This window comes from Camarhynchus parvulus, chromosome 5 (genome assembly GCF_901933205.1).
Source record: "Camarhynchus parvulus chromosome 5, STF_HiC, whole genome shotgun sequence".
Classification (NCBI taxonomy): domain Eukaryota; kingdom Metazoa; phylum Chordata; class Aves; order Passeriformes; family Thraupidae; genus Camarhynchus; species Camarhynchus parvulus.
Window position 1 is genome coordinate 14994561 of NC_044575.1, and position 23118 is coordinate 15017678.

Below are 23118 nucleotides of genomic sequence, written 5' to 3' on the forward strand. Positions count from 1 at the left end.
GGAGCCCCCCTCGCACCCGGGGCCGGCAGAAGGGGTAAAGCTCCCATCCCGGGTAGCGGCACGCAAAGAAACCGTGCGGCAAAAACTTTCTGTCCCCTCTTCCCTCCCGAGCTGGACTCCGGAGGGTTACGAGGGAGAAGGAGGGAAGAAAGGAAGGGAGGGAGGGAAGAGAGGGGGTTAGACCGCTCTGCAACATTATTGGCTGCGTGGCCGGGCTGGTGCTCGCCGGGAGAGCATGCCCATTGGGGGGGGTATAAAAGGTATAAAAGCCGGAGCGCCCTGCTTGTCTCCTCGCTCGTGGGGCAGCAGCCGGTAGCAGCGGGGAGCGAGGCAGCCGGCCCCTTCGCCCCGACCAAAGGGACGCACTCAGTAAACACAAAAGTGAGAGCCACCCAAGGGGCAGCCAAAGCAGGAGAGAAAGAGAAGGGAAGAAGAAAAAAAAAAAAGGGGCGAAAAAACAACCCAGAAAAAAAAAAAAAGAGAGAGGAGAGGAAAAGAAGGAGCGAGCGAGCGCTTTCTCTAGAATAACAGAATACCTGATCGTAACAAAATAACATCCTTCAGACAAAATCCAGCAGGGACTTGACATACCAAAAAGGCAAGGCGAGGAGAACGTGCCAGGGCTCGGGGAAGGCAAGCCAAAGCCGCGATCGCTGCCAGGGCAGGAGAGAGCAGCATGTCAAGCGCCGGGGCACACACGGATGAGCGCTGCCGGCAGCCCGCCTTCCTGCCCGGCCCGCCGCCGCCGCAAGAAGTTGAGAGCAGCAGCGGCAGTGCCAAGGTAAGCGCCGCTCCGCGCTGGCCCTCCGCGGGCAGGGCACGGTGGGATTGCCCGCGCCGTGCCGGGCAGAGCCGCGCGGGCACCGCTGAGCCATCCCGACCGCGCCGGGCAGAGCCGCGCCGGGCAGAGCTGCGCCGTCCCCACGCGTGTCACTAGAGGGACCCCGAGCGCCGGGCCAGCCGCGGGCGGCGGGGCGGCCCCGCTGCGGTGGGTGCGCGGGGTATCCCGGGGTCCCGCCCGCCGCGATGCTGCCCGCCGCGATGCTGCCCGCCGGGACGGGGCCGTGCCGCGCGGTCCCGCGTGGGGAGGGGAGCGGCGGGGGGCGGCGGCGCGGCCGTGCGGGGGCCGGGCCGGGGCTATGCGAGGTCACGCAGCGAGCGCTGCGCGGCCCCCGCCGCCCGCCGAGCTCCCTCCGCGCGGGGCGGCTGCGGCAGCGGGAGACGCGCGGGGAGGGCGCCGGCGGTGCTCCGGCTCCGGAGACCGGCGAGATTATTAAACTCTCTTCTGCAAAACACTGCGGTGTGTTTGGTCTCGGGAGGGATAAAAATACAGCGAGGAAAACAAGAAAGCGAAGCCCAAATGGAGTGAGAGTTAATGGTTGGCGTGCAGCCTTCGACTTTCTGTGATTTTTAAAATATTTTTTTTCTTCTTCCTTCCCAGTTGCTTTTCCCTACAGTAATTGTTTTAAGAGCGCAACTTGGAAAGGTTTTAGCACTCTGTTGAGCAGTAGGGAATTGGGGCACATGAGGGAACTCGGATTTAGCGTAACTGTACCAGCAGATGTGGCTGCCTCCCCTCCAGCCAAGGGTACTTCAGCAGGGCTGCTGATACGCCAGGTCTCGCTAGGGTGGTGTGGAGCAATCAAGTGTAAAAACAAGGTTTGTGTGGGTGGTTTTACACAGACACCTCGGGAGAGCCTCTGCTTTCAACCCAGGCTTCCCATACAAAATTTGTAGTTTTCTTTCAAATGCTGGGATGTGCCTGGGAGACTGAGGCATGTTTTTCTTTGGGTTTGTTTATTGTCAGATTGTGTGTGTATGTGGGAGGCTTTTTTTTTTTTTCCTTTTACTTTGCAGGGTTCAACGTGTTGGGATTTTTATTCCTCCTCTTGCCTTGATTTAGAGTGGAGTTGAGGAGCCTGGGTCGAGGGGTTTTGTTAAGGATGACTTTGTGCTAAGGACATCTGGAGGTATAAAACTGACTGACACTTCTGATTTGACTTCCACTGTGCTGTTTTGGACCCAGCTTGACAATTTTGGTGGGGGTGAATGGGTCAGAGCTCTAAATCTTGCTCCATGTTGTTGACACCCACACAAGTTCACTCAGGCTTTCAAAGGGGCTATCCCAGCTCCTGTGAAAATTCATTAAGGGATAAAAGATTTGACACCGCAGGTCCCCTCCCACTGCTGCATGAAATTTGAGAGCCAAAATGCGTCTGCGTGTGTGTCCCAGCGCTCTTTCTGACAGGTGATCTTTTTTTCAGCCTGGCTGGAGAGCTGCTGCTCTGACCAGTCAACCCAGAGTTGTCAGTGTGTGTCTTCCCCTCGATTCCTATAGGCTTCAGCACGAGCCCAGCTTGCCTCACGGAGCACCAGAGAAAAGCATTTCTGTACTTTTCTTTTTTTAAATAAAGCAAACACAGCAGGTGAGGTCTTATTTTTAGAGGGACCGAGGAGTTGGTGTGTTTCCAGCAGTGCATACGAGCACTGTAAGTGGCCCACCCTCTCCCAGCTCGTGTCCTGGGGCTGACCTCTCCGATCCTTCTTTGGATTGTCTTTGCTTTTAAAAGCTGATGAGTGTCTTAGCAGGGAAAGCGATATCGGCCTCCCTCGGCATGCTTGTGAGAGGGGTCACGAGAGGTGGGGGGCACCAGGGGAGGAAGTCTGCCTTGGCGTTACAGCCCGGCTCTGAAGGGGTTAAAGTTGCTCTGCCAAGACATAAAGCAAGTTCAACATGTTGTGGGAATATCATTTGCCAGTAGACTCCAGTCACCACAGTTCCTGATTTAACAGCTTAACTTGCTGTTAACTTTCCCTGATATACTCCAGGTTTTGGAAGGGAATGCAGAAAGGAGAGAGGAACAATAAAGAAAGGAGTTAAGTGAGGCTACTAAAACAGACTTAAATCCCTTCACTGGGTCCTGCCAGCTGTCTTTAGAAGAGTTAAGCAAGATTGCATTTCCTTTTTTTTTTTTTTAAATACAATAAATCAAATATTTCTGGGCTGCATACCAAAATTTATGCAATACACTCTTACTCCCCAGTGGGGTGAGTAAATGGTACTGAATACCCCATTCACCTTTTTCAGCTTGATTTTTCCACAGGCGCAGTAGTTCCCCTGCAGCACGTATAGGCATGGGGTGCAGGCAGCACTTCCCTGCCCCACAGGCAGAGGAGGCAGGTGCCTCTCCAGGCTCACGGGATGGAAGGCAGAAAGGTGACCCCCCTCTGGTGTGGGGTGGGGTGGGCTGCTGATGGGGACGAGCAGTGAAGACAAAAAAGTGAGGGCTAAAAATAGCAGCAGTATTGCCAGCCTCAGCCATATGAATGTCATGCCAGCCAGGTGCCAAGAATCAGAAGGTATTTTATTTTTTTCAAGCCTGAGCTAAACAGCAAAACCCCATGTCCTCCTGAGTAGTTTTTATTTGCCTGACAACTCAGTTGTCAAAAGTTTTGTGTTTTGAAGCTTGCTTCTTCCAAGCTGTGTGTGGTTGGAAGTCTCCTTTCTGTTTCAGATGAAGTGAGAGGCTCTTCTGTGGCACAGCATGAGGTGATTCCTCTGCCTCCAGGTATTGCTGGGCACCTCATCCCTGTGCCTCTGCCCAAGATGTGGCTCCTGGGTGGTTTCAGCCAAGGCACCTGCCTCTCACACTGGCTACCATTGTGCCTTTGCTCCTGGGCACCTTGGGGCATCATGGCCCAGCGCCCTGTGCCAGGTTGGGCTGCCCCGTGGGCAGGGGTGGCGTGCTCTTGGCCCTTGAGAGGTTGGCATGTGCCCACATCCTGCTTCTTCGGGGTTGCCATGCTCAGAACCGGGTCAGCTCCCCGCTCTCCTGGGGCTGGCCATGGAGAGGAGTAATGCAGAGAGGCAGATGTTCAGCATCTCTCACAGGCAATCATCAGAGCAGCGAAACATCAGCCTGCCCTTTTTATTTTTTTTTTTGAAGGGGTGGAGTGTGTGGGATGTGTAAACTGGGGTTTTCCCCTCTGACATGTGCCACTGGGTTTGGGCTGATGACTTTTCTTTTGCCATGCTCCCTTTTAAATGCTGCACTGCTCCACAAAGAAGCAAGATTTTTTATTTTTTCTTTTTGCTGTCCAAATCCAAATTTTACAGACTGGGCCATCTGTCAATTCCCTCCTACGTTGTTCTGTTCATATTAAATTGCAATGAAGGCCAGACTGAAGAAGGAATTAGGTCAGACAGGAGGTTTTGTCTCTGTTTTTGGGGAGATATTTGTTGCCCAAGAGGCATCATGGTTTGGTTTGCTCAGCACAAGCCTGGATGCAAGGGATGCCTGAGCTGTACTCTGAGACTTGGCAACTGGGTCTTTTAGCACATTGTGGCCTCTTGGCCCCCAACTCCCCAGCAGCTGGACAGAAACTGATTCAGCAGCAGATCCTGACAAAATCCTTTAACAGTCTCGGGTGGGAGGGTGACTCCACTGCAGACCTGCCCTCGGGCTCACTCCCAGCGCACCACAGCCACTCAGACAGAACACTCTCTACTGGCTGGGGGCTGCCAGGAGGTGTTTGGGGGTCCCTGGCTGTGGGTGCAGTGCCACAAGGCAGGAATGCACAGGAGCTCCAAGGCAGGAACATCCTGCACATGGCAGCCTGCAGCTGAACTGGTTCCAGTGGCCAACTGGCTTTGTGTGCAGCGCTGGGGATGCTAGGAAAGGCATGAGGGGGCCGTGAAGGATGGAGAGCGAAGCAGATCCTCTCCAGGGAGGGAGAGGCCAGCAGTGTGTGCTGATACCCTGTCTGAGCCTGTTCTGCACTGATCATGCCGCTTCCGATGTGAGTTACTCAGAGGAGCTTCAGGTGTGATTCCCAGGATGGTCCAGATCACCTGTGCAACCAAGAGATTCCTCTTGCATTGCCCTCTTGCACACCGTGGGGTCCAAGCCCTCCTCAGGAGGAATTTGGTGCTCAGGTTGTTGGGCATGTGGCACATCTTGTGCTGCCATCCCACTTCATCCTGAAGCCTTTGAGCTCTGCCTGGGCACACGAAGAGCGATAGCAGCCAGCATGGCTGGTTGAACCTGCTTTGGCAAGAATGGGACAGTGGTAGCTGTAGCCTCTCTTCTAGCAGACACAGCACCTTGTCCTTTAGGGAAGCGTCCCACTTCCCTTCTGCTGCCTTCTTCCAGTTCCATTTCATGTTAGAGAGGCTTTCTAATAAAATATGAAGGTTCTTCCAACCATTGGTGTGAATTTGCTCCTGTTCAACAGCTGAGGAGACCATGGCTGTCCTAATGCTTGGGACTAGAAACTGAAAGCTGTGCTGGCTCATGTTTCCAGTGGAGAATGAATTCTCTTGGTATTCACAGGGCTTAGACTCATCATGCTGAGCAGCCATTCAGTTCCTGCCACCGGCGCAGCTGCCATGGTGCTTGCACCAGCCAGGTCTGGGCTGCAGGGACCCAGCTGTGCCATGACACCCTCTTTTGGGGTGAGCAGCACCTGCTCTGGCAGCCATGGCGAGGCAGATGCAAGCTTTCCTGCATGGGTCTGCTCATCACTTCTTGTGAGGGAAGAAAGGATCAGTTGAAAGGCTATTGGGAGATGGTGAGCCAGTAATGGGACCCTGGGAGCCCCTGTATGTAGCCTTTGTGTGAAGTCTGGGGGCTTTTTATTTGCAGAGTCAGTAGGGCCAAAGGGAGAGGGAAGGGTTTGCAGGGTTCAGCTGGGTTGCAGCTCCATCAAGGTGGAGGGAAACTGCAGCACTGGTTAGTAAATAAAGATGTTCTTTGCTTTGCTGCCTGGTTTCTCATTACACAGCTGCTGGAAGGAGCAGGGAGACGCCAAGGTGACAGCAGAGGGAAGGACTGCTGGCTGGTGCCTGGGCAAGGGTGGACTTCGTTGCATTTCCACGTTAGCCGTGCTCTGGATGACAGCACTGGGGCTCTCCCTGTTCCTGCTGCTTCAGGGGCATTTCCTGGCTGGAGTTATGGGGTGTGTGGGCACCAGAAGGAGCTTGGAGTGGAGGCAGGGAAGGCTGCCAGGGGCTCGCAGTGCAGCTTGTGCAGGAGTGGGTATTTTCTGAGGAGCACAAGTGTTTTTCCACAGAAGGTATCAGGTCTCCTCAGCATCAAATATCACCTGCTGACAAAATCTCACTCTCCCCTTGCTTCAGAGCATCTCATCCTTTTCTTTAGACTGAATGCAGAGGAAAAATGGTGTTTGTCACCTGTGCCACCAATCAACCCCTTCGTGTCAGGTCTGGTTCTGGCTTGGGGAGCCAGCATGCAGCCTGCTCATCAGCCACAGTGCGCACAGCCAGCATGAGCCCGACTGGGGACACGGGATCATGTGGGTGTCCTGAAATCCCATATGAGTGCCTTTGATGGCAACACTTGGCTGGTGGCAAATCCATCACCCCTGCAATGAGTGCTGACACTACCTGAGACTTAGGGACACCAGCAATTGGGATCTGCATGTAAAAAAAAGGGCTGAAAAATGGACAGTAGCAGGGTGATTGGTCTGTTGTCAGCTGGAGAGCTGGCCACTGATGCTGCAGCACCAGGGGCATGACTCCAGCAGTGAAAGTGATGCTGTGTTCATGTTGGAGAGGCCCAATAAACAACTGTGGGCCACTTGATAAAAAAGAAAATTAGGTGAAAAGGTGCTGGTGGTAAAACACTGCAGCTTAGCAACATGGTGTCAGAGCCTGGTGCCATCCCTCTGCTCCTACTGTAATACAGAACAAAGTCCCTGCAGTGTGCTGAAGGGACCATTGCTAGTGGAAAAGCTGGTCCTGGTCCCATCACTTGCTGATTTGAGACCAGTTTGTTCCCAGGGCTGCTGCCTCTCTTGTCCAGAGCTTTGGAGGGCTGCTGCCAGCTTGCTGATCTCTGCCAGCACAGGCTGAGCAATACTATAGCCATCAAAACTCAAGCAGGAGGAACGTCCCCCACAGCCCACCCAGACCTTGAAACCTGTAGTTTGGCTTTTCCTGCTGCTGATCCCTGTCCTCCTGCTGCTCAGCAGAGCTCATGACTTGAAAGCATGATGCATTTCTAGCATCAATTTGACAATTTGAGCTACGTGCTACTAAAAATTCTACTAAAAATTCGGGAGCAAGGGTGTCTTTATTGCTGGCAGGACCGTAGTGGGGCCTCGGGGGACCTGGGCTAATTTCCTGGCTGCGCTGCAGACTTCCCCTGTGACCTTGGGCGAGTCATTTAATCTATCCTGGGCTTTGGCTCCATCTCCGAGCATCCCGGGGGGGTGAGGTAATATTCATTAACTGATATTATTCTCGAGCTGCTCAGATGCTATGGTGATGAAAGCTGGATGTGAGACCCAGTGTCTTGGTTGAATATTAGCAAGGAGAGAGGATGCTCTGCTTGAGATTAGGGTTGCCACCCACTGTCTGCTATTTTGACGTGCATCTCTTCATTTTGAGCTTACCTGTCTGGTCAAAACCCAGCGTTGTTTGGCTGTATGGATACTGTCAGGCTCATCACTGAGGGACTATAATGCCTTGAGCCATTCATGGATTTTGTCCCACCCAGTGGGGTGATGGCACCCTTGCTTTACACCTGCAGAGGCTGCTGTGGAGGTGAAGCTGTTTGCTGGAGCTGAGTCTTTGGGCTAGTTAGCAAATATGCAGGGAGTTTCCTTTTTAGTGCTCTGTACTGTCTGACCCTGCCTTTACCCTCTCTAGTGATGCCTCAGGTGTGTTTCCCATGGGACCACACTATTCCTGAGGGATGTCTTCTCAGTACCAACTCTTGTCAGAAAACACAGCTTGTGCAATCAGCCTCTTGATTGCTTGAGCCTCATCTCTCTCACATGCCCAGGACAAAAGCTCTTCTTCACAGCTTTCCTCAAAAGCAGCTCTAGGACAGGTTGAAGCTTCACTTGATTTCACTTTGCATGGCCGTATTTTCAGACAGGGTGCGAAAACCTATCATCAGAAGAGGAAAAAACAACACCTGCTAATAATAATTTGAATAAATTCCCTTTAAAAAGGGGGGGAAAAATTACAAAAAATCACACTGTTGAAAGAGCAGGGGAAATAAAAGCCTTTTAGAGGTAGGCTGAAGTGGGATTTTCCAATGGAAACCCTGCCTCAATGCAAACCTTGTCTGCCTGGCGCTGCTGCCCGGCGGGCCGAGAGCGGGGAGCTGGCCTCACCCCAGCCAGCGGCTGTCACAGCGCTGCCGCTCCTTCCCTGCGCAGCAGCAGCAGCAGCAGCATCCCGGCATGGCTGGGCATCCCTTCGGCGGCGTGCTGCGGGCGGGGGAGGTGGCAGGGGGGGTCTGTCCCGCGGTGCTAACGCTGTGCCTCTGTCCCCAGGTGCCGAGGATGTGCGCGGCCAGGCGGATGCTGCTGCTGCTCCTGGCGTTCCTGGCCTACGCGCTGGACTCGGCAGCCGCCTACGGCACGGCGGAGACCCTGTGCGGCGGGGAGCTGGTGGACACGCTGCAGTTCGTCTGTGGGGACAGGGGCTTCTACTTCAGTAAGTGCTGGCCACTACAGGAGGCTGCCCCCAGCCCACACCTTGCCTCAGCAGAGCAGGGCCGGGAGGGAAAGGAGGGGTTTCCCAGCCTGATGCTTTTCGGGATTTCCTTGTATATGGCAGCAGGCCAGGAGAAGAGCAAGAAAATGGGCATGCTCAGGGTGACAGGCATCCACTTGGCACTGGTTTTGGGGGCTGTCTGGTGCCATGGGGAAGCTGGGTCCCGCATATGCTGCTTGGGATAGTCAGTTGTCTCTAGGGAACCATATGTGGCTGGTTCACCAGGGAAAAAGGGAAAATCATTACAATAACGAGGGTGTTTGCAGCCAGCGCTCTGCTGAGCTTGGGCCCTGGTTTATTTTGAAACTTTGCTGCCTAAGCATTGCATCCTGACAGCAGGCAGGAGGCTGAGCACTCTTCCCTCCCGCGTAGGCTTTGCTTGGGTATAGCAGCACCTTCTTTGCTGCTCCCAAAACTTTGTGACAAAGCTTTGTGACCTCCCAGCTACCACTGGTGAAGTTGCTGCTGAAGAGTGATGTCTTACCCCTTTGCAGGGCAGGTAATGCAAAAAAATGCAGCGCTGCTGTTGTGTGCAGCGTGCAGATGGATTCAGACCAGCTGATTGCAGTGGGCTTTCCATCAGGATGCTTTGGGTCTTTGGACCATTGGCAGGACAATGGATTAGCTGGTAAACAGGGAGGATGAGGAGTAAACCAGTGACAATGGATGCTCAGTAATCTATGGGCAAAGGTGCTTTGAGTGTAATAACCTTGTTTTGGTGTTTTGGTGCCCTGCTCTGCTCGGGAGTGGGAAGACACTGTCTTGCTCCCCACTGAGGACTGAGCCACAGGGTGACTGACTACAGGAAAGATGCAAAGCCAAATGGAGGGGAAGAGGATGGAGATACCAGCTGCACATGGTGTTTTTGGCAGTCTTGTCTCTGCCTTGGGAAGAGGAATTAAAAAGTCACTTTCAAGTAAACAGGGTGGTTTTTTGGAGGAGTAGATTTGAGCACCAGCCTCCCTCTTGTTCCAGTCTGATTGTGCAGGGAGCAATGGGGTTTTGCAAAGTTAGGGAACAACTTTGGACATCCTTTTCCAACCTGGATGTCCCTTCCCAACCTGGATGCTTTACTAGACTTGTCTCCTGCTGCCTGCTGATGTTGGGTAGAGAGAGGTGCAGGGATCCCACACCCAGCCACAGCAGTGTTCAGGTTGGGAAGGGCTTCAGCTTCAGTTTTAGGCAGGCAGTCAGGCTGCAGGTGGCTTTGAGCCCTCTGGGGGCAATCCCCCTGCCCCATCCCGGCTGAGCAGCAGGATCTTCTCATGGCTCCCTGGGTGCTGTGGGCAGGTGGTGCTTTTGGGGTGCTCTGGGTGCACTTCCTCGCTGTGATGGAGCCCAGCAGTGAGGATTTGCATGGCAGCTGCCCTTCCTCTCTTCATCTCCTCTTCCCTTACCGGCATGGCAAGGAGGCAAGCGCCTCTCCTACTCTCACAGCTCTTCCTCTCTCTCTATATGTAGAGGAGCATCTGTCTCCCTCCCTGCTTTCTCTTCCCTCCTCCCTCTCTCTGGGGATGAAAGGGAATGGGGCTTTTGTTTTAAGGTCAAACTGACCTCCTTTCACCTCAAATAACCCAGCTGCCCAGGCCAAAATAAAAACACTTTTGAAGGCAGACAAGTCTCTTGGTGCCAAGTGGTCAGTCGGGTGCTTGCAAGGGGGTTCTTACTTTATTTCTTTTTGTCCTCTCCCGTCTTTACCTTTTTGAATATTTCTGGTGAGCCCAGGTACCAGGGGTGAAACATAGTCCAATATTTTAACCCTTTCCAGACCTGACCAGCCTATGCCGTGCAAGGCTGAAGATGTTTGGGCAATGCCTCTACTTGATGAAGGTTTTGGACATCCCCATTTCACATAATTTTTCCCGCTCTGATTATTTCTGACCATGTTCATCTTCACTCCTAAACTCACGTGGCTGCACTGTTGTCACCATGTATATGCAATAGGGCACAGTTGTGTTGCACCATTGTGGGTTTACATCTTAAAAGTGGGCCTGGGTTTGCATTGAGCACCTCACAGCTTGGGATGTGTGACCTGATGAGCAGCCTATGCTAAAGCAGCTGTTCACACAGGAAATAAATTATATGGGGAGCCTTGTCCTGTGCATACCTGAGGGCCCACTTGCTGGACAGGCTGGTAATACTGAGAAAAACAAAAATGGTGTGAAAATCCTCTATTGCTTTTTTTGCTGAAGCAATTATTTAAGACCTTGTGATGCTCTGCATTCTTGCAAGAGAGCACTTTGCTAGCGAAGCTGGCTGTGAGACGCAGTGATCTTTGCATCAGTGCACGGGGGATGCAGGCACAGATGGTGTCCTGGGAGGCACCACGGCTGGCAGGTGCTTGGGGCTGAGAATGCTGAAGCTGCCTCCAAGAGCTGGGGCTGCACAAGAGCTGCACTAACAGGGGCAGGGCTGGCAGCACTGAGGTTACCTAGCCTTGGGACACGGTGGGCATGGTGATGCCAGCTCTGTATCTATCCCAGGCATGCATGGGCAAGCTAGAGCTGAATCTGAGCACGCTTTGCTCTGCACTGGTGATGCTTCCTCTCTGTGACTTCTAAGTCTTTTGGCTTGGCCGCAGCTGCTGTCAAGGTGGTGGCTTCCTGCCATGGCACTGTGGCGGGGTTGGTACCCCTGCTCCCCAGCAGCCTCCCAGGGACAGCGGCACAGCCCACGGAGGGATGCTGAGTCCAGCCTGGAGTGAAAAGCAGGGCAGGCCGAGAGGAAGCCTCAGCCCTGAAGTTGCTGTCATGCAGCTCTGGCAGGGAGGGAGAAGGGGCTGCAGGGGGAGAGGCGGCCGACTTCTCTGTAAACAACAGCTCCTGTTTCCTCCTTTCCAACAGCTGATAAGAATTTAGCTCTTTGCAGCCGCTTGTGCTGACGGGGCACATTCTTGCGCACCCGCCGCTCCTCCGAATAATACTAGGAAAAAGCAGGGGGGAAAGTGCGGTGCCGGGGTGGGGGAGGGCCAGGCCGGGGGCACTGGGACGGGGCCTGGTGCTGCACAAAGGCCCCCTTGTTGCTCCCAACATTCCTGCGACAGGGGCACGGGGACTGTTTACACCCAAAGTCCCCTTCCACTCGGCTGACCGCCTGATTGACCGGAGGAGAGGGGACCCAGCCAGGGTGGCACCAGCACCGTGCACCCCTCCCCGCAGCATCTGTTTGGTGAGGGTGGGGAGCCAGGAGCAGTGGGGTGCTCATGCTAGAGAAGGGACCCTCCTGTCCCCCATGGCAGTGGGCACTGTGCCTCCTCTGGCACAGTGGCATAGCTGAGCTGCAGGTATGTGGCCTCTAGGTTTTCCCAGGAACAGGTTTGGCTTTGTGCCACTTCTGGGATGCCCTGTCAGGAGAGCCCGTACATAGGCAGGAACAACCCCAGGCAGCTGGAGGGCTTTGCACTGCCGGGCTTTGCATCACAGAACTTTGCATCTCAGGGCTTTTCCCCTCAGCAGCACTGTAGAAGGTTTTGGTGCAGCACAGTTTTGGGGGAAAGGGAGCCTAGCCATTCATTGAAGGCTGAGAGGAAGCACGTTTCCTCAGGAGGAGGAGGAGGTCGTTGCTGTGATGGGAAGTGGCTCGCGTGCCCCGGCGATGCCGCAGCCTGCTGTCCACGCAGTTCTCCCCTGTGGGCAAGGGATGGAGTGGCAAAACCCTCCCTGGGTTTGGCAGTGGCAGTACAAAGAGATGCCACCCATGGGCAAAAGCCAGGAAATTCAATCTTTAGTCCCCGTGTAAATTGTGTTTCAGAACAACCACTCTTCCCAATCCAGGTCAGCAGCAATATTGCTGTTAGCCAGCAATGTCCTGTTGTCTCCAGGTACTTTCTGAGACTAAATCCCTGTTTGTTATGTTTGCTTATTTTTTTTCCTGAAGTAACTCTGCCCCGGAGGATTGTAGTGGCATTTGGCAAGGTCCGTACGGACAATTATGTAATGGAAACGTGCCCCATCGGAGAGTCACAGTGAAGCTGGCAGCAGTGCTGCAAGGCGAACGGCTTGCAGCAGCTTTGTGCAGGAGAGAAAGGGCAGCACACTGGGGCTGGGGGCCACACGTGTACCTGACAGGCAGGCAGGGGCAGCAGTCAGGGAGGAAGAAGCTATGTCACTGTGGTTGTCCCTGCTGGGAGCTCACCCTGGTGGTGGCACACCTGGCATTTGCAAACACACGCTGACGTGATCTTCCTGTGCGTACCGATGCCAGAAATTGCCCTTGAAGGCACAGCAGTGAATGTAGTCCTGCTTTCCTCATTGTTTTTCTCCTCCCCTCTTCTTTCCAAACAAACACATAACTGCAAGTGGGAAACTTCTGTTTTTGAGAGGAGATATGTAACCTTTGAAAACCTCAACTTCTCCTCAAACCATGTGTGTCATCACTTGTGCAGCCTTCTGTTCAGCGGGAGTGTGAATGTAGCCCTTAGGGAATGTGCTAGCGAGAGGGGGTGACTTTAATTTTTTCTCTTTCCCTTCTGAACTCTCCTTCTGCCCATATCAGGATGCCTTTGTGGAGCAGCTTAATGCTTCAGCAGCCTGCTGTGGATTGAGTTGGACACTGGGATTGATAGGACCTGAGCAGGCGCCATGTGTGGTGTGGGATGTTGCTGGAGTGCACCCCTCCCACAGATCTCACTGGGCATTGCATGCACAGAGAAGAATACATGCAGCTGTCCCTAAGCTGGCTCCTGTCCCCGTCTCCTTTGGCCATCACCACCCAGGCTGCCTGGTCTGGCATCACTTGAGCTGTGGGCACCCAACAGATCTGGCCTACCTTTCAGGGAAGGGCCCAATCCAGTGTTTATTGACCACAAGAGAGAAAATTAAACTCCCAACAGTGATCTTTTCAATGAACCTTTGCCAAGGGAGAACCAACCTTCTCATCTCCCTGTGGGGCTGGTTAAAAGTTGTGCCTGAAGTTCTTCTAGAGAAAAAGAAAAGGAAGGTGGTGGCACAAGGGGGGTGAATGTGGGCAACAAAGCATTTGAAGTGACTCCCAGAGGCAGGTCTCATGGTATGGGTCAGCTGCCCCATCAGCTAGCACTGATGCTGTGTTTGTGTGACTTCTGAGCATGGTGGAAATGCACCAGCATGGACCAGAGGGCTCCTGACCTATAGGAACACAACTGATTTTAGCAGAGAGCAGGTGCCCTGCTGCCAGGCTATTACAGGCAGCAGCGAGGCATTTTCATGGTGTTTTGCATGCCAGCATTGTGCACAGAGGGCTCCGTTGTGCATGGAGAACTGTGTTGAATATGCATGTTTGCATTGCATGTGTGGGGCTGCACTGAATGCACAGAACTGCATCCCACATGCACAGCTGTATTGCACATCTGGGACTGCTTCTCACATGTGGGGCTGCACTGTATGCATAGAGAACTGTGCTTTACAGCCTTTGTCCCGAGGCACTTTGGGTGGGCATCCAGGGTGGGATACCCTTCAGGGAAAGTGGTCAGCTCTGTGTAAGCTGGGAGGTGAGGGCTCAGCATGCCATAGTGAGCAGTGCTAGGCACTGTGCTATACGCCACTCGCTCTCAGTTCTCCCTGTGCCAGAAATCTCCTGGCTGGGATGTGGTACCGGATCCTGTTTGCAAACCCCACTGTTGCTGGCCTCTGTTTCCCTTCCTCGGAGCACCTTGCCCTGTGGGAGGAGATGCTCGTGGCAGTATGCAGCAGCCTGGCTGCAAACCCCACAACAGCACAAGAGCATAACATGCTACGTGCAAAAGCATGGAGAAAATCCTTTTGTTTTGGACCAATTTACATTTTGGAAGGCACAATTCCCAAGCAAATTTGCTTTGCATCAGAAATTCAACTTTACCCGTCTCTTTTATTTTGAGAGGGGGAGGAAACGCAGTAAAACTGATGTAAGCTTTTCCTCTGGAGCAGTTTGGCCATCATTAAGCAGTGATATGAAATGCACTTGGTCATTGCTGCACCAGACACGGGCTTTTGCATCCTTCTGCAGGCAGAAATGGGAGAGGAACCCTTATTAAAAGATTAAGTTTAATAGCTATTCTTGGCGGGTGTGGGAGCCTGTATTCTTTCTGCAGCTGTCTCAGAGCTGTCCCATCTGGTAAAATTTAGCCGCCTTGCTTCGCTTCACCTGCCTGAGTGTTGATCCGGCGGAGGGAGGTTGGCAGCCACAACACTGTGCTGCTTCTTTCTAATAAAATTCGCTTGCCAGGATCAACATCGGAGACGGTCGCAGTAATCGGCACAGCGCGGGCGGTCAGACTGGGCTTGAGCTTCCTCCCCTCAGCTGGGCCTGAGAGGGCCACCTGTGCCAGAGATAGAGGAGGGAGATAAACACCCATCATTTAAAGTGCCTTTAAACTGCTGCTGGAGGAACGTGTTGGCATCAGTAGCCTTTGTCTGGGAAATCTTAGCGCGACACTTGGCTGGTTTGCGGGCGCGCGTCAGCTGGTCTGGGAGAAGCATTGCTGTGTCTGAAGGATGCAGAGCCCACCGGTCTCTGGTGGCTGGTGGTGGAGGGATGCCTACAAGGAATTGGACAGGGGGTCCAGCCCAGGTTGGTGGCTAATGGCAGGGTCTCTGCTGTTGCAGGTAGGCCAGTGGGACGAAATAACCGGCGGATCAACCGGGGCATCGTGGAGGAGTGCTGCTTTCGGAGCTGCGACCTGGCTCTGCTGGAAACATACTGCGCCAAATCCGTCAAGTCGGAGCGTGACCTCTCTGCCACCTCCCTGGCAGGCCTGCCGGCACTCAGCAAGGTGAGGAGGCTGCACAGGGATGGTGGCCCTCCTCTGAAATAAACAGAGAGAGAAAAGACAGGAAAGCCATGGGTGGAGAGAACAAACCCCAGCTGCAAGGTCTTGTATCTCTGCAGAGCTTTTGAGACACAGCCACTATTGGCAAGTCGTGCCAAATGGCCTACCAAAAGTCAGCTCTTAGTAAGGTGGGGAACCAGATGTGGGCTGGGTCACAGAGTCATAGCATGGTTTGGATTGGAAGTGACCTTTAAAGGTCATCTAGTGCAACCGCCCTGCAATAAGCATCTACTGGATCAGGTTGCTCAGAGCCCCGTCCAACCTTTCTGTGACTGTTTCCAGGGATGAGGCAATATTTCCATGGGAGGGATGGAGGTCCAAGAAGGGAATCCCCATCTGGAGAGCGGGCAGGCTCGAGTGGAGGCTAATATTGCTGACCTTCTCCTTGCAGGAGAGCTTCCAGAAGCCCTCGCATGGCAAGTACTCCAAGTACGACGTGTGGCAGAAGAAGAGCGCCCAGCGGCGGCAGCGGGACGTGCCCAACATCCTGCGGGCTCGCCAGTACCGGTGGCAGGCGGAGGGGCTGCAAGCAGCTGAGGAAGCCAAGGCGCTGCACCGTCCCCTCATCTCCCTGCCCAGCCAGAGGCCCCCAGCGGCACGAGCCTCCCCGGAAACGGCTGGCCCCCAGAAATGAACCCTGACCAGCCGTCTCAATTTTTGATCTCCTGGGGGAGGGCGGGAGGACTGGCGATTCCCGACCCCCGAGCCCCTCCGTCCCCAGGGCCGCTGAGCCGAGGAGCGGGGCGGCGGGGCACCCTCACGCCGCTCCGGCCCCAACCAAACAACTGACACAGCAAGGAGGGGATGGCGGCGGCAGTGGTGGCGAGCAGCACCGCTTCCACGGCATCTTCCTTTTGGGGTGGGGGGAGGGTTCTTTCGTTTCCCACACCTGTTTCGTTTCCCCGCGCCCTCGGTATTTCCAAACCTGTACTTGCGAAGGGACAGTTTGGCACTTGAACTTTTTTGCTGCTGGGTGCTGCGTGACATCCCCGGTGCCAACGCCAGAAGACAAAAGAAAGAGCAAGAGGAAAAAAGGATATGAAGTTAAATCCTTTTTTTTTAATCTTTTTTTTCTCGAGAAGCGTCCATTCCGTGTCTTTCTTGACAATAAAGTGAAAAAAACAATAGAACGGGGAGAAACATTGAGGGATAAAAATTTTTTGCCTCATTCCCACCCCACTTTTTTTCTTCTTTTTTTGTTGTTTTTTTTTCTTCTTTTAGTTTTTCTTATTTTTATAACTTTCTTTTGCACCTTTAAAAGAAAAACGTACCTGAGAAGAAGTTCCGAGGAGCCCCCATCTGCGTTTTTGTGTGTGTGCTTCATTACAAGATTCCAAATCGACTTGCACCTTTTTTGAAATCACCGATGTCGGGAGAAAGAGAGGAAGAGGAGAGAGAAAGCAAGAAAGAGAGAAGGAAAAGGAAAGGGGAAAGAAGAAAAGAAGAAAAAAATAAAAAAAGTGAGCTGATGCTCACTTTAAATGGAGCAGGCGTCTGCATTGCACATTTGCCACGGATTTAGTTGATTTATATATATAATATATTATATAACTTTTTTGGCAAAAAAGCACTATTTTTATGGGACATTTTGTGTAGTATCTGAAGAGGGATTGTAATGTTTAAAATGTGTTATGGTGCTAAAGTAAGTTGGAAGGGAAAAAACCCAGAAATAGCAAGGGAGGGTGGGGAGGGAAGGACAAGATAGCGAATACTGAACTTGAAATTTTAGCTTTTCGTTTTAGGAAAAGTGTGATAAATGTGTTTCTTTTCTCTTCTGAAATATAGCTTGGTCATGACCATATGAGATAGTTGGCTGTTACTCATGTACACAGATGCACGCACACACAGAATACATCGACACGCATCCTTTTTTTTTGTTTAAAAGAAACAAAAACAACACAACCACCGCAACTTAGACTAAAAGGGAACTGTTCTGGAGACAAACTATTTTGAACGGTGAAGGTGTTGCCAGTTAGAACTCAAGGCCCTGCTTCTGCACGGACCCCTTGGCCATGGAGACCCCCTGGACCCCCTGGAGCTTGGTTTCCCGAGCTGAGGGGAATCTTGCTCTTCCCTGTCCTTGCTGCAGTGCCGATGGTCCAGCGAGTGGGCGGGCAGGCAGCCCTCACACCGAGCCCCTGCAGAAGGAGCAGTTCCACGCCCTGCCATCTCCTTTTCCTTCTCTTGCCCTTTGTGTCCTTCTGGCCGGACCCTGGCGTCCCTGCCCTCCTCCCCTCGCTGCCCTCTGGGGTGTGCAGGAGGAAGGGCCGCACCTGTGCCGGGGTGGCCAGGGCTGGGGCTGCTGCACGGGATGGGGAAAGGCCAGGCTCTGCCTCGGGACTTGGTCAGCAGATGGGTTTGAGAGGTGGGCAGAGGGCTGTAAAATAGGTTGGGTTTAAAATAATATATATTATCTGTCTAGAAACCGTAAAAGGAGGGGGAATCAATTACATCTCCCTAATATACTCTCACTTGCTAATAAAATGGGGACACTCTGTTAACCAGTTCTGTACTTGCTTTGTCTTATATATCCATACATTTAAAACATAAAAAAAAAAAAGACTACTTGAATTGTATTCTATTTCGTGGTTTGGAGGGGAGGGCTAGGGGAGTCTTGAGAGGGGGAGGATTTTAATGTATAATCCTTTTGTTTGTTATTACCTTGCAATGTTGAGCCATGAAGCCTTTGTTTAAAAAAATGGCACTGCAATACACGACAAAGAAAATCCTTTATTTATTTTATTAAATATATATGGAAAAGAATGAAAATCAGTCCAAAATAGGGAGGGGGAAAGGGAAGTGGGTGGGGTGGGAAGGCAGAATAAAAACAGAGAAATTGCAAATAATTGACTTTTTTTTTCCTTTTCATGTGTCTTTTTTTAAAAAAAACTTAGTTTTTATTTTTTAAAAAGAGAAGTAAAAGCTTTCCTGGATGCTTTGTACCAAAAAAGAAAAAATTAAAAAAAAAAAAGAAAACCTGTTAAGCAAATAAATATCCATCCAGAATATGAAGCCTGACTTTTTCTTTTAATTTTAATTTATTTTTGCTCCTGGGGTGAGAGTTGGGTGGGAAGAAGGCCATGCCAAGAGCCACTCCCTGTCAGCAGAGTGCACTGCTCTTTTGGAGCACAAAACTGCAAGAGAGTGTGCGGTACCCTTAACATGGTTGTTCCACAACATGAAACCTCAGTCCTGTGGCAGATGCCACCTGAATCCCCCAGTCATCTGCCCAGTGATTCCTGGTGAGATCTGGGGTTGTTTCCCAGCAGCTGCTGGGCTTTGTTTAGCTTTTACCAGTTTGGGTTGTTCCCAGGGACCTGAAAGCTGGATGGGAAGTGAAGATGGTAAAAAAGAGCAAAGAAACGTGTTTAGGTTAGGTTTCCTGGTGGATGGAGCTTCTCTGGTTTCTCGGGGTAGATAGAGCTTCTCTTTACATTTTTAGAAATCCCAAAGATCTGCTTTCCATCACATGCAACCATCATGCACCACTGCAAATAGAAGGTAGAACACCGGTTCCAGTTTGGCAGTAGAACAATTGTGGGTAAAACAGTGCCCACAGTTTCTTTTAAAAATTTGCAATAAACAACAACAAAAATTTTGCATGGTTTTTCCTTTTGGGATTTTTGTGGTTGGTCAGGGAAGGTTTTGTACAGATGTAGGACTGACTGCTTCCTCTGGCCATGTCCTACCATTGCAGGTGGAGAAAGGATGTGTCTGCCTTTCTGACCATGTTCCAAGACCTGGTGCAGGTTTCGTTCACATTCAAATGTGTCCCTATGAAGAGTGAGGACTGATTTCATTGTGGCTTCTGGTTGTAACTGATGGAATTTTTGCTTTTGGGAACTTTGGTCCTTCTCTGCTCTTTGTTGTGTAAGCCACTGTCATGAGGGGTGTTTAGAGCTGATTAAAAAGCAAGAAAATCTTCAGCCAAATATCTGGCTGCATTCCCCAGGAAGGAAAGCAACAAAGCTGGAAGCACCATAAGGGTGATGATGATGTTTCCAAGCATGGCTATTCATAAACCCTCTGCTTTGCCTTACCCTATCAGGAGTCTCCATGGAGCCAGACCACAGTAGCTTATTTCTTTGGATATCAAGAGATTTCAAAATGTGCCATCTTGCTTTTTGGCTTGTCAAGGACTACCCTTACTTGCAAGGAGAGGCAGAAACTGCATCTGAGCGTTGTCCTGGCCAGAGGGTGGGAGTCTGGATGAAACCAGACCTTTGCTTTGTCTCAAGTATCTTCTGCTGCCTGCAAAGGCTCTTGTCCAGGTGGCAGGTAAGTCATGGGCTTAGCCTGGGAATATCAGACAGCAGGCTTGAGAACAAACCCAAGCTTGCCATGTTTTCTCAGATGGATGGGCAGAACTGGTTTTGGTAATGATACTTCTCTGTGCAGGCACAGCTCTGAGTGCTTAGCTGCTGGATTGCAGGAGCGTGGCTGCAGTAGTGAGGGGCAGTGATCCCTGAGGAGGCACAACTGGCATGTCTGAGCTTTAATGCACCTCCACATCCAGCCCAGCTCCACCCACTGCTCTGCTGATGTGCAAGAGGGTGGAGAAGCAAAGGATGGTTTCAGCAGAGAAGTCCTAAATGCAGCTTAGAGACCCAGGAACAACTGGGAGAGCTAACCCTGCATCCTAGCCCAGCCCCAGCCCTGGTCCCTAGGTCTCAGCATTATTGTGTAGCTCGGCAGGCAGCAAAGGGCAAATGGTTTTTTTGCATAAAATATCTCTTTGGAGGGCATTTTCCCAGGTGATACTCAGGGGGATACTGGGAAAGAGGGAAGGTTTAACTTGCTGTGTGGAAGTGGCCACTGTATTTTCAAGGTATATAAATCAGTGTCTCTGGATTTGTCTGGATGGAGGGAGACATGGGAGAAAAAAACACCACTGACCAGCAATACTTTTCCCTTTTCTTCCCCCTTTTACATTATTTCTTAGGGTTTTTTTTTTTTGGTGGTTGTTTTTTTTTTTTTTTAATCCAGAATGCAGAATTTTTTAAATCCAGAATGCAGATGAGCTGTTACCTAGCTTTCAGTGAGTTGTACTAGTGCCATCACAATAGACTGAGCCTCCAAACTGGTTCCTCTGTGTCTTAGCTTAATCCTTTCAATCCTGCCTGTTCTCATAAGTCTCTCAGTGATGTACCTGGCTGCACTAAATGAAAGACCTACCTACACCAGGTGAAGGGGGAAAACCACCTTAGTTGTTTTTTAAAATCACCTGATTTCTTTGTTTCATCTGTAATTGTCCACTGATTTTTTTACACAGCTGTGAGGAGACTTGATAAGGGTACTGTTGTACCATGGATTATTTCACTCATGCACTCAGCAGTAGGCAAGACTCAGATGCTTTCTGCACCTTTTGTGTTTTCATTCCTAACACAGCATCAATAAAGCAAAGCACTTCTAACAATCTCTTGGCAGCTGACAGGAGATTTCCCCCTTCCACTTTATTTATTTTCTGAAGAGGTGAGTCATAAACGACCCCGAGGCTGGGGTAGCAGAGCAATTCCACTGATCCCAGTGCAGACAAAGGAGGAAGTTTGGTTTTCAAAGATAAATAGATCCCATGTCCTAGGAGGGGTCTGTCATTGCCACCAAGGTGCCAGCATTGGCTCTCCCTCCCCCGGGCTGCTGAAGGATGCTCTGTCTGCCAGCAGGCAGTGTGCAGTGGCAGACATAACTTCAACCTGCTGGAAAGGCACAAGTCCTCACAGGAATCTTGGCCTGCTTTGCTGCTGCACTCCCAGCTGTGCACAACCCAAGGAATGCACTTGCTCATTAAAATCATGTCAGAGTTTGCAGAGAGCCCTGTGAGAGCCTCTTTCCCTGCTTTCTTCTTGTACCTGCCAACAGCAGACTGAGAGCTGAGGCTTCCAACCTGCCAGGCTCTGGCTCAGGGACCAGCAATAGCCTGAAGGCAGGAAATTTCTGAACTAGGGTGGTTTTTGACTTGGGCATCATGGGAGGTCAAACCTGACATGCAAAATGGGCTGTTCTGGTCTTCATCTTGCTGCTTGCAGCTCTGCGTTGGGGTTTTCAGGACAGGCACAGCATGCAACAGTGATCAGAGGACATCCATCTTCGTGTGTGTTCTGCAAAGGGCAACATGACACACAGCTTTGGCCAGAAGGTATTAAGCATATCACAGTTTTAAATGGAAAAAGACACTATTCAAATACCTGAGTAACTCACAGGTAGAGCAGCCAAGGTAAGCGCAGAACTTGCACCCTGTCAGCAGCAGTAAAATGCCTGTTTCACTTTTCAAAATTACTAGGAACTAATTCAGCTTCTGCTGACTTTTCAATGCTCTTGCATCTTGTTCTTAAACATGCTTGTGCTTCTTTGCTGGCCAGCTTTAGAAGGAGCATAGTGCACAATTTTAAGTCCATGAGGTGAAATGATACCAATGATTACAATGTAAAACAATGAATTTGTATGCCTTTCCATGGGAGAAGTACTGGCACAGTCTCTTTGCCTCCCTGTCTCCTCACCAGTTTGTTTAAATGAAGGTCATGCTCCTTCTGTACACAACCACATCCTTCAACTGTGTCAAACTTGAAAGGAACTGATTTAGAAGGGCAGTCAAGAGCCAGGGAGCTTATTACAAACCATGTCTTTGCAAACAAATACTATTAAAAAAATAATTTATTAATAGACATCTTCCCTCAAAGCATCCAAGTTTCTTGTCTTACTGCCTCTACTGGCAGGGCCATGGTGACTTATCACTTCTGGCTGAGAGAATCCACTTCCTAAATACCAGATGAAGCCACCTATGATCACACCTATTCCAATGGCAATGCTGTCTGCTGTCTTCTCTCCCCGGATGGAGGAACTGACTCCTTCATTTCACCAAGTTGACAGCATTTTGGGCACACTTTTCTTAAGCTCCATGTGAAGAGCACAGAGACCTTATGGTGTTTACCCCTCCAGCTTCTAGGACAGATTTCTCCCTATTATCCCCCCTCACTTAAAAATAAAAAAAAAGTCACAAGGAACAGGAATTTTGGATACTTGATTGTCCTGTCCTGTCTCAAGCCAGAAGGGCACACTGATAATGGTAATCTTTGTTTTCTTTGCAGCTGGGTCATAGCTGAAAAGGGAGGACGGCAATTAAGAGAATATTAAGACTTCATCTTCCAAGATGTTGTTGCTTCTGTTCCTCCTCCCTGTCCTCTCTGTTCCCCGTGCGTAGCAGAGAGAGCGGCAGGAGTATTATTTCTCAAGGCCCACACTGACGTCAATACGCAGGGTATTTATTTATGAAATGGAATCAAACAGTGGGGGAGAGAGGAGTGGAGGAAGATGGACAGGCAGAGCTAGCAGCTGCCAAGTTATTATAGAGCAGCAGCCTCACAGTATTTTTCTATCCTCTTTCTGGGGGAGGAATGTGATGATCAGAGCTTTGGAGGCCCAGGGAAAGTGAGGCAGAAGAGAGAAACGGTAGAGACAGACTTTAGCAACGAGAGCAGGGGAGAGGTGTGACAAGGTATACAGCCCATTTCTGGTGCTGGGATGCTCAGGTGCAGTCCTTATGTGACACCTGCTTTCAGGCAGGCTCTGACCAGGCTCTAGCAGCCCTTTTCTCTCAGCCTTTTTAGTCTTTACACAGAAAATTCAGAGTTTCCAGCCAAACAAATAATGATGCCCCATCCTCATTGCCTGTTTCAGGCTCAGTCAGCAAAAAGGCTGTTTGGGGATCCCAGCACTGAAGTTAACTTGAAGATCAATTTGCTTCCTGCCGTCAGTGAGAAACACCTTTTCAGAATATAAATTTTGTCCACCAATATCAGCATGTGCA

General features: G+C 51.2%; 1 protein-coding gene across 1 annotated transcript; it reads left to right on the forward strand.

The window, feature by feature from the left end:
- Window positions 1-302: 302 nt before the first annotated feature.
- On the forward strand, window positions 303-16983 carry IGF2 (insulin like growth factor 2). The gene is made up of 4 exons (XM_030950485.1): window positions 303-781; window positions 8308-8470; window positions 15091-15257; window positions 15706-16983. The coding sequence occupies exons 1-4, from the start codon at window positions 677-679 to the stop codon at window positions 15946-15948; spliced, it is 678 nt and encodes a 225-aa protein (XP_030806345.1). The 5' UTR covers window positions 303-676; the 3' UTR covers window positions 15949-16983.
- The last annotated feature ends 6135 nt before the right edge of the window (window positions 16984-23118 follow it).